At 43.4% G+C, this 12,016-nt stretch overlaps 1 protein-coding gene across 1 annotated transcript; it reads left to right on the top strand.

Moving 5' to 3' along the window:
- The first annotated feature begins 1,608 nt into the window (after positions 1-1,608).
- On the top strand, positions 1,609-11,741 carry LOC105277894 (mucin-5AC). The gene is made up of 10 exons (XM_026975156.1): positions 1,609-1,701; positions 1,751-2,101; positions 2,297-2,716; positions 3,113-5,019; positions 5,470-5,731; positions 5,823-6,542; positions 6,709-7,188; positions 7,684-8,148; positions 8,289-8,903; positions 9,196-11,741. Exons 1-10 carry the CDS (start codon positions 1,609-1,611, stop codon positions 10,717-10,719), a joined length of 6,837 nt encoding a protein of 2,278 aa, XP_026830957.1. The 3' UTR covers positions 10,720-11,741.
- Positions 11,742-12,016: the final 275 nt, after the last annotated feature.

Raw genomic sequence — 12,016 nt, 5'->3', positions numbered from 1 at the left:
GTTGTCTCTACACACGCAAATGCTTTAATGACTCAAGCTCACGGAGCTAGTATAAGGTATGTTAGTTTCAGAGTTACTTATTTGTCAGCAACTCGGGTAAAAAGCGAATACCACATGTTACAAGATATGCTCATTGGCGATTTATTTCTTAAGTCTAGCGACTTGCTCGATAGGAATGAGAGGAACAAAAAGCGCATAAATGCAACACTAGCGTGCAAAAGCGCAGTAAATCAAGTGGAAGAGAAACGGAAGATTGTATCAAAAGCAGATACTGGAACGAATGCAAGCTCGATCCGTTGTTTTGAGACGACAATACGCGTCTGCCGCATCTCTGTTGCACGAACTGTCAATCGATGATACTTGCAATTTGCGACGTGCGCGAAACAGGTCAACTGTGCAAATCAAGAATCAAAGCGTCTTATGGTATAAAATTCGTTTAATTAATGCAAATATAGATACATAATAATTAATTCTGCATAAAATATGCATTACATTAATTTTATAATTATTTAGTTATTATATAACTTCATATTCTCTAAAGGATATAGAAAAATCCACTTATTATTAAAGTTACATATATCCATCGCCTATCCGTTGCAATTTTGCAATGGAGATTTTCTTGTACACATAATATTATGTATATCTTACTTTAATTACATTTATATAATATTATAATTAAACAGGAAGAGTTTCAAGATATATGATACTAGTCAATTTATGTCAATCAATGTCAAAATTTATATAATGCTTTAATTAAACAAAAAGTAATCCTGGTAATAATTAATTTTCTTATCAATGTAATATAACTTGTTTCAGATTTCATGAGACGTGTTACATGTTTATTTTATTCGTTAAACGAAAAAATCTATTAATTAGAAGTACTATTTATATTGATATTAATATAATTTATTCAATAATGAGAAATTGCACAATGATTATTCGAGATAACACTTTTACTAAATATAATAATAACATTTTCGATAATTTCATTTCACATTGTCGAAAATTAACAGGAATAATAGAACTTCTCCTGCTTAATGAGGAAATAATTCATTCAAAATTTTCCTTCTATGCAGATGTGCGAGATGATCGCAGAATATTAATAATAATATCGGAAGTAATTAAGAGCGTAGCTTGTTCGTCAGCGCTTCACCGTATTACCAAACCGCAATTTCCATCAAAACTCATTAAACCGAATCGTGGTCAACTCATCCATCTCCATAATAAATCTCTGCTTACTTATTCGCGTTATGATAAATGCGGTGAGATTGCGGTCGGTTTCTTGTTACTTTCCGCTCGGGACAGCATTGTATTCTGTCTTTTATCCTCCGATACACTTTGCATTCTGTTCTTTGATGCATGAAATGACACGACATCTCCTCGCAAAGCACTCCTTTATTATTCTATGAAAATGTATATCGTTCATGTCTCACATTTTTTGCTGAAAGCTTACTTTGAGTCCGTACAGTTTGCGACAGAATTCTATTTATAATTTTATGTATCGTGATAATGTCCGGTATACGTATCCTGTATTTCGAAACTATTATATTGCATGTCAAAACCGCTTGCAACACGAGTGGACTATTTTTAAAGTATGATTCACGCCAAATGAGCGCGAGATGTCGATATCAACCTAGATTTACCGTGGGAAATCAATCGAAACAACTCTATGCTGTCAATATAGCGTGTCATCTCGCCGCGGTTAATTACGTAAGGCCTGCGATCAATTAATTGATAACATTGATTTTAGATTGTGCGGAGGTGCTTCTCGCCGACCGCGATAATCATCGCGCTAACGTTGTTAGGCGGATTCGAGGCAAGTGCAGGTGAACGATGGTCACGGCAGGTCTCCAACAGTGAGTGGATTCCTCTGGCTGATCCGAGAATCGCATCCGTTCAATCATCGCAAGATCGCAACACGGGAAGGGGTCTTCTGCCCAGCAGCACACATTTACCAAATCCGATCCAATCGCTCTCGTTGCCGCCTGTTCTTCAACAACAGTACCAGGAACAATTGTTTCAGCTGCAGAAAACGCAAGAGAGTATCCAAAAGCTCCTTCTTCTGCAGCAACAGCTAAAAGCACAACAGCAGCTTCTCCAGGTAAGACTCTACATAATCAATCTTGATTAATACGGAAAATCGTTCAGAATACCGCTTAGTTTTTTAAACCTGCAATTACAAAAATAAAATTTGCTGTTAAAAAAATTTGTGTATATCAAAACTAAAACTTGTTTATTAACAAGAACTTATTAGATTCAATTCTCCAAATTATAATAATTGCGTTTTTGCTTGCAGTCGCCGACGTTTGCGCCCAGCGGCTTCAGCAACGAAGACGAGAAGCAAACGCTATCTCAGAGTTCCTTGAGTAATTTGCAAACGGCACCCGAACTATCGCCGGAAGTTTTGGCACCACCGCATCCATCCTCAGAAGCTCTTCCACCAGTATATCCGCCGCAGAACTTCCTACCGTACAGACCGGGACATGCCCAGCAGAATCAGAATTTATACAGCAATCAGGAATTATCGAACTTGCCCGTTCAGGGTCAAGTTGTGCTGCAACACGGTCAGAACGTAGACGATACGCAAGAAGGACCACACAATTACGTGACGAAACACGGAAATCAGAGACCCGATGGAAAACGCCTGAAAGGACAGCCGAGCCCAGGATTGCAGCAACCTCCTCTGATTGAAAGTACCGGCGATGAGGAAGAAGAGGTGCGTGTAATGAAATCTTCATGTACTTTCTTTCCGACACGTGATCTATCATGTTCCATTGACCGATTTCTGTTCGTACACTTCTGCAAAGGCCTATCACTATCGTTAGACAAAATAGAATTAGAGCGTGCACGCACAATGAAAGATGCGTATCAACTGAATAAAATTAGAACTGAGAATAGAGCAAAACAATTTAATTTTAATCGAATCATTATACGTACGATATTATAAATTAAGTGAGGAATTTTCGTGTCAAGGTATTGCCAGATTTTTTATTTGCTAGTTTCAATTACTTGTGAAGCGCTTATATATTATAGAATTATAGAATCAATTATTATTTCTATTAAAAAATTTATAAACTGCGATGTTAGAGATAGTAATAACACTATTTTGCAGGTTCAGTTAGTATACGTTCCAGCGGAAACGTTGGCGCAAAGGGGTCAACCGAAAAGGGGCCGCGGAAGAAAGCAATATCCCGTTCGTCAGCATCATCATCAACGGGAACACCAAGGACAGATCGAGCAAACTTCTCTATCACCCGATCAAGAGGCCTTTGCGCGGCAAGTGCTGCAACAGATACAGGAGGAAAAGGCGCAATACTTGAAGGAGGAGCGCGTGAAGGAATTCGCTAGATTAAACGAGGAGCAGAAAGCACTCGAACTAAAGACACGACTGCAACAGGAGGCTCTTCAGAGAGAGCAGGATTTGTTGCGACAGAAAGAAGCCGATAAGAAACGAAAGGAGTTGGAGAGACTAGAGGAACTGGCACGGCAACGCGAACTGGATCGAATTCGCGAGGCGCGGGAGAAACAAAGGCAGGAGGAGCTCGAGCGACGAAGACTCGCGGAACTTCGCGCCAAAGAGGAGAAACGCCGAGAGGAGGAAGCCAGACAAGATCGACAAAAGCAATTGGAATTAGAGCAAGCTCTAAAGCAGCAACGGATTCTGGAGACTCATCAACAGAAAGATCAGTTAAGGCCCAGCGGCCCCGGCTTGCTTCATCAGAACGCTCAATCTCAAGCTCTGATCCGCGACCAAGCGCGTCGCCAACATCTTACAGATGGCACCAGGCCTAAGAAGATTCACGGCAGGCAACGTCAACGGGTCAATCAGTATCAGGAACAACCGCACTTCCGCGAAGTGATGACGACTACGCCATCGCCGAATCAACCTCCTCTCTCCGTTTACATGGGAAGTTCCACTTCCAGGCAGGAATCCATCAAAGTTACCGATGTCTTGAGGATCTTGAAGGACGCGAAGACCATCGCTGTTTTGGATACCGTTAGTTCCAATAGCCCGCAGGTCTTTGTGGGTCCGTCGAACCTAGATCCTCCCTATGGTTACGCAAAGTTCGATCTCCCTTACCTGTCATCGATTGATCACAATAGAGTAGAGCGCAAAGTCGACAAGTTACCCTTCTTCGTTGCTCCTCTGAGCTTTAAACCGCCTCCGGGTTACTCCAAGATTCCTTTCCCAGCGCCGCATATTGGTTCCGTCGTCGTTAACACGCTATCGGATTCATCCCCAGAACCGGATACATCAGTGCGCGAACAGAATCTCAGTCCGACGCCACTCATCGAGCCGAACTCCTACAGTGATGCTGATCAAAGCGGATCCATCGCCACCACCGCATCTTACGATGCTCAGACCGCTCAGAACTTCTCACCGGAGTCCAGCAGTCCGAAATACGAATCCGCTTACTCAACGCCGGCTTCAGGTTCGAGGTATCGATTCCGACAGTACTACGAGAACAAGCCAGCTTCCGTCAGCACATCGTATTACGGCGAGCAATCGACTACAAAGACGAAGCCGAAGCAGTACTACGATCACGAGTCCAAACTGACCACCCAATCTCCTAAACTCGACACAACCGTCAGTTATAGACAGGAAATATCCTATTCCAGCACACCCAGTTTCCAAGACAGAACGGTAAATCCGAATGATCCTTCGACGAAGGAACAGGACTTGGCAGCTCAATTGGCACTCATCAATCAAGAACTCGCCCAGCAAAGAGAGGCTCAAAGATACAACACGGCCGAGCAGTATCATTCTCAGACTAATCTGGGCGAATCGTACGACGTTAATGACGTCAGAGCTCCAGTCGGGCCGACGCAATATAATTTACCAGCGGAATTGCCACCGATTTCTCCGCATCTTCCGGGTTTGGTAAACTCTTTGCTAGATAAGCAAGAAGGAAATCCTACCGTCTCCTCGACGCCACCAACGACGACAACTACGACTACAACGTCGACTACAACAACGACTGCTCGTGTCAGCTCTACAACCTACAGACCACGAGGAAGGTAAATGTGTGATCATACTTAAGTTTTATAATTTTATAATCTCGATATATCCTAATTTGTATTATTTTATTTCAGTATTTATATTATAAATAGATATCTATATAATTATTAGCTTAGATAAAGTAATTTGGATCTTTAGATCGATATTTTATATTCGAAATAAAATACACACCGTAAAATATATCAAGAACATAAAATTTTTTCACATAAAACTGTCGCATAAAATTTTTATATCATCTACTCTAGTATTACGGAGCATCAAAAACTTTTTCGATTTTGTCATGAGTCAATGTGACGTTAGATATACATATGTATGAAGGAGTTTCTAATCCGGAAACTCTGAGAGAACGGAAAATTTTCGGACAATACATGTACAAGTCCAGATTTGAATTTTACTCATACATCTGTTAATATTATTGTAATACTGAAATTATATGTAATCATGAACAGAGGCAGAGTCGTACCTACAAGATCCAGGACAACAACTCAGGCATCTGCTAATAGAACAAATGCGGAGAAAAACCGAAGACCAACGTACAACAGATCCAAGTCTCGATTTACGACTACGACGGAAAGCTATCACGAATCCTCTTACGAGCCAACGAAAGCGAAAACACCGGAGACCACGCAGAAATACAACACGGAACATAGGAGGCCAGTATCCAGGACGCATAAGCATAGAAATCGAGATAGAACGAGTTCTCAGTCCGCGGTACGATTAACCCTTTACATCTCAGAATCTCGAAAGAAAAATAGAAAACATAGACTGCCTTTTCACATAAACACTTTCCAAATTTATCCAGGTTCTCGACCCAAACCACGTTCAAGCTCAACATGCAGCCAGCTACGAGAACTTTCCGACGCAGAGCATCTCGCAGAGCAATGCATCTCCTGACGCGTATTCGCCGACAGGCGGAGCCGCCCCTAACGTCCACCAAAAGGATACCTCCTCGCCAGGCGTGAGCGATTTCACCCGGGAGAATTATCCGCCGACCACTCCCACACAAACGGAGAATTATCCGCCGTTGCGCGAGGTCACTATCCAGCACGGCACACCCTTGATGTCCAACGATTATTCCAGAAGTCAGAATTATCCGCAAAGTCGTCCTCAGGAAGCACGTTACCCTGAGGGTGCTACGTACGAGCAGAACAGCAACTTCGAACAACCGGGACTTGAGAGGACTCCTGTCAACGGATTCAATTATCAAGCGGCAAACTCGCCGGATCAAACAGCTCCCCAGAGATCGAAAGAGTATCCGCATTACCAGGAGAAGCTGGAGAATGCCAACTATAATCTACCCACCACAGTGGACCCGCGAATTAGACCCGGAGAGGAACAGCAATATTCTCCGATTTATGAGACTAACGTAGCGCAAACTCAGTCGGATTATAGCGCCGGCAAAATCGAGGGTGCCGCGATAGAGGCCGATCCGAACGCGTCACCCATCTTCATACCGCTCCAGCACAACAAGCAAGAGGACTATGAGCTGCAAATTCCCTCTACGGAAGCACCGCTTGCCGAAGTATGGAGTACAATATTAATGCATCTACCTAATAATATTCGTGCGTTCTCCAGAAACATTTTTACAGTCCGGAGAAATTTCTTTAGCACAACATTATAAATGAGATAAAGATATTAATACATATATCCACTAATATATAAAACGTATATAACTGTCTTCATTTTAGACCACTACGACCAGAACGACCACTCCGGCGCCCGTAATAATACGTCAACGAGTTCGCGGTAGATTGGGTACCCGCACTCATCATGACTCCTCGGTTCAAACGCGGCCGCGGGGCTCTCAGGACGAATACGTACGTTTTAGCGCCGTGAATCATGATTCTGGACGCAGCACGAGTCACAGGCACCGCGAGGGATCAAGAACAAGGGTACGCGCACGACCACAGAGTCACCACGGGTCGCAGGTGCAGACCGAGGGCAACGAGTACATAAAGATACACGGTGCTCAGCAGCAGAGATTAGTCGCGACCACCGTACCGCCGACAACGAGCACCACTACGACCACGGCTGCCCCCGTAGAGGAGGATGTCGATTATGGATTCATAAGGGCGCCTAACTTCCACCCGGTAAATCCAGTACAGCCTGTACATCCGATGGATAATAGATTCCAAGCGCCCATTACGTATAGACCACCTTTGTCTGAGGTAAGCGCAAAATATTTTTCGCTAAATATATATTCCCTTTTTGAATTTTATCTTAGAATCGAAATCGAAGACTCGACATGATTCAACAAAAATGTATTTAATAAGGGTGCGCATTGGATCTCGCGCTATAATTTTTACTATTTTATCCAGAATGTCTTAGTTAATTTTTATCGCGTTCAGTTACCAAGTTTTGCTATTTTATTAATACTGTAAAGCTTTTCAATTTCCTTAATATTTCTTTAGATCTTTGTTAAGATATTTCTAAATAAAATTCTAGCGTAATAATGCATCAATCTTCCTTTCAACGCGCACCTAAAATTTTTCGATTTCCTTTTAACGTTACACAAAGGTTGCCTTTTATCAAACACGGTAGAATGAAATTTTTGTGTAACGCTTCATCAATCTTCCCTTTACTGTGCTACGTTGCAAAAAAAAGCATTCGGAATCATCCCCCTGGAACGCTCGGCAAGTAAATGCGAATAAACTCTGCTGCAGATACAGCACATAATCTCCCACGACGAGTCCGCGGTAGAATCTAGTCCCAGTCACATCTTGAAGAATCGTCCAACGTATCATCAAGCTCCAAATCGTCGTCCGATCATAAAAACACTTACAACGACGACGACGAGCACGACAACGGAAACCATACCTGTCGCAACGGCGATGCCAGATGACGTCATGTACACGGTGAAACCGAAAACGAAGCCAGAAAATCCGAAATCAAGAGTACGAGGAAGAATTCGCCGACCGGGCAAGAAGCGCACGACGACAACCACGGAATCCGTCCTCGAGGCGAACAATGAATTGCCCTTGGACGAGAATTATCCTCGCATAATGCAACAATTACCAGTGACGGCAACGGGACAGCAGCCCATCTACGAGGAGAATTTCGATATCTCGTCACAATTCGTGCCGAATCAAAACCGGCCAGCGACATTTTTCGAGGAGACCGGAGAAAACGTAAGCAAAGTTCCGTAATATTATAGAATTACGATTGCAGTGAAATAAACGGCGTGAATAAATGTCTAAGAATGTTCAAAGATGTCTAAGAAGATTTTAGAAAGAAATATAGCTTATCTTCTTCGCGCGTGTGTTTCCAGTATCCGCCTCAGCAATTTGTTCTAAACTTTGGTGACCTGCCGGAGCAGGTGCCACAACGCGACGAGTACGATCAAACCCAATTAGCCAGTGTTTCATCAAAAACGTATTTGGGCCACCGTGGGAACACGGATACAGGCGTGCACGGTGATATCTACGGCGCCGAGAGTCAGTGGTCCACGAAGCTGTCGAGGACGTCGTTCCAGCCAAGCTTCGCCACGAATCACATGGTTGGCGAGAGAGTCCGTGATAGAACTCGCGGCGATCAAGCGGTCGGAAATGCGCCTGAGATTATTACAGCTGGACCGGAGCCGTCGTCGGTGACGGTAATGGTGTCCGCCGATTACCAGAAGCCCGGAAGCAACCCTGGCGATATGGATACGATATTGGATGTCTTCGGGATGAAAACTAATACGCAGGATCACGCAGAAAAATCGAACGTCACAACGGCCGTAACGAGTTCACCATCGACGACAGTACCTCGGGGCAGCATCCGAAGCGACAAGGAAACGTCGCCGGAAGCGCAGGATTGGATGAGGAAGGAGAATTCTTCGAAGGAGGCGGACGACTCGGCAAAGATGGCGAAAAAGGTCACCGACCCTCTTGTCGGTAGAAAGGTAAAATGTTTTATCTGAAAATATACCGCTCGTGTGCGCTTTATCGCTGAGATAGAAGATAAAATAATGTATTTTTATATTCTTCCTTGTTTCCTGAATCAAATGTTTACTTTAGTGATGTAACTTCAAGTGGATTTATTTAAGCAAGATGCGTTTTAATTTAAAGATCTCAAACAATACTAGAATATCTCAAACAATACTGGCTTTGAATAAACTTCGCAATAAAAATCGCACGTTTCGAGAAGAAATTCTTATGAAAGAGTGTAAAATAAACCGAATATTTATCTTCCAGACTGGAACTCGACGAAGAAGAGTTCGCGTGCGGGTGAGGCCGATCTCGGACGATTTCGTTACCGCCGAGTCTCAGCACTACAACTCCGCAATGAACAGCCTTGTTCAGGATCAGTACAAGTACAATCCGATCCAGGAGTTAAAATTCACCACCGCTCAGCCAATTGCCACAACTGTCACCGCGGCTACCGCGACTGCGAGCACAGATGCGACTCGAAAATCGTTGCTGCAGGGCTTCCTGGAGGAGATGTTGAAGAATGACGGAGTTTCCATTCCGACTCGAGTCACCGTGACTACAACGGAACTGCCCGATTGGACGATATCGACGCCGATGACGACGCCGTATGCCATCTCCGATGATGGTGAGACCACAACTATGGGAGAGAACTATACACCAACGATGCTAACACCAAATTCCAAAGAACGTATATATGAAAGTTCCGGATCGAGTACATCCATCGAAGAACGACAAACAGCATCGTCCGAACAAGCTTCTCGTTCACCGCAGGAAGAAACGGAAATTCGAAAAGAAATTAAGTCCGAAAAGTACTGGGGCAAGAGTTCTCAAGAAGACAAAAGTGAACAGAATAATTTAGAGAATTCGGTCGCAACATTTAGCCAGGAATACAAACTTCCATCGAATTACGGATCCGAAACTACGAAAGAAATCGAAGATACAAAGTTAGCAAAGTTAACGAACTTCCCGACTGCAGCTGAAGAGATACGTAAGTTGAGTGCCATCAAAAAAGAGAAGGAACACATAATGACGCTGAGGAAACAGAAGGAAAACGTCGAAGAGAATGAGGCGCATCCGAAGAATCATCGTGCCAAGTGGAGCGAAGTGAGATATCCATCAGCCTTCGACAAGTCGCAATCGGCGCTAAAGCATTCTACAACTTCCATACCCGGCATTGTCACGCGAAACGAGGGTGATACCAGCGTGAAGACGCTCTCCGACTATGTAAAGGCGATCTTTGACAGCATGAAGAACGCCGACCGGGAAGAGGAGGAAGAAATCGCGAAAGTGGTCGAGGCTGAAACCTCCGCGAATAACTCCAGCTTCAACAACGTTGCTTCGATACGTGAGATGAGCAGGAAAGAAATCGAGGAGAGCGATTACAGAGTTGGCACGACCGACTCTTCACAGGAAGCTTCTACGACACAGCGTGCCAGAATTAAAGAGACGAATGCCGAAGAAGCACGAAGTATCGCAGAACCGACAACGACGAACGAAAGTGCCACAACCTTCGAAACGACCACGTTGATCCCAGACGCGACTACAAACACGATGGCATCGTCTGAAGAGATGATAACAGAACCTTCTACGACTACGTTGCCCACGAAGACCACGACATCGATTAGACAGACCGCAGGCAGCGTGGCTCGAGCGAATTCCACGGAGACGATGCTGGGCAAGATCCTTAGGACCTCAACCACCACGAAAGTGTCTCACATGACGGAGATTTGCTACAGAGGTCGATGCGTAATGACAAGGCCCAAGCTGGAGGACGTTATGAGGAGATGAAGGAAATTCGACGCAACGACAATGTCAAAAATTTAGTTGCGAGATCATCTTGTATGATTAACACTTTTCTGTCCGATTTTGTCCGATGAAAAATGAACGATATAATAAACAGCAACTATATACTACATTCATCTTGATTTATTACGACTAAAGAATACAAGCATGTTGAGTAAAATAAAAGATTCCTTAAAGAAAAACAAAACTATATAAATAAAATCTCGCCGAACAGAAAAGTGTTGATTTTCGTATCGTATTGAATCATTTTATTTATTGATCAAGATATATCGTGCTCGCGAAACGAATCTCCGAAATATTTCTTAAAATCGCAATTAAGCTTTCGCATTCTCTCAGATTGCTCGCGCGTAATGGCGTAATATGCAAGGAAGCCATTGCAATTTTTGGGGAAATTATTTTTTCAATTATACGTACATCTAATCACAGAAAGACAGTATGGATTTTATGCCATAAAAGATATTAGCCAAAATACTGAAAACAAATTAAGATTCAGCGTAACAACAGAACATGGATTGATTATACCGCCAAGTTTCCGCAAGATTCACACATCATACGTAAATACACGGGGGATGATTAATGTTCTCCAGGCACCTTCATTTACGGGAGATATTTTATCACTGGGAGGTACGGCATCGCTCAAGAAGTTGCGACAAATTATGCGTGTCGGAGGTTTAAGGGCAAAATATCTACGTGATATCGGCCGTAGAAGGGATGTCCCCTTCTTGAAGAGGAAATTCCAAGCGTCGTTGGTGGCAAATCGACCGTCCATCACGACGCATGTTTATAAAAAGGACGTCGAGCGTGTTCCACCAGCGATTTTCGAAGCGCGGAGGCTCGACTTGCGTTCCGCCAGCGCGAGTAACTACGTGTATATCGTGTCACTTAAAAATCGTATATAAGGGGACCTAAGTTTATTTAATTTAATTACATACCTATGTAGAGTATACGTGTAAGTTAAGCGTGTAAGTATATTTTAATAAAAACGCGTGAGAGCGCAACAAAGTATATTCTGAGCCTTTTCATTTTCAAGAACCCCGCATCTGCAGCCCGAGATATTTTAATCCCTTCAGGAGTCGAGTCTTTATTCATGAAAGAAGGATTTAAATTTCTCGCAGGAGGGTTGCTTCGAAGGAAAGGCCGTTATCTCGAGTATCTTTGAAGAATTTATAAATAGACCGGTTCTATAGATATGCGCTGTCCGTTCTAGTAACTTTTCCTTCACCTCCAAGATGAGGTTTCATCTGGCGCGTTGGCCAAAATTCACCCTTACGGCATCCATCGA

The sequence above is a fragment of the Ooceraea biroi genome, chromosome 1 (assembly GCF_003672135.1).
Source record: "Ooceraea biroi isolate clonal line C1 chromosome 1, Obir_v5.4, whole genome shotgun sequence".
Classification (NCBI taxonomy): domain Eukaryota; kingdom Metazoa; phylum Arthropoda; class Insecta; order Hymenoptera; family Formicidae; genus Ooceraea; species Ooceraea biroi.
The sequence above is the reverse complement of the archived record's forward strand: the minus strand, read 5'-3'. Positions and strand labels throughout refer to the sequence as shown.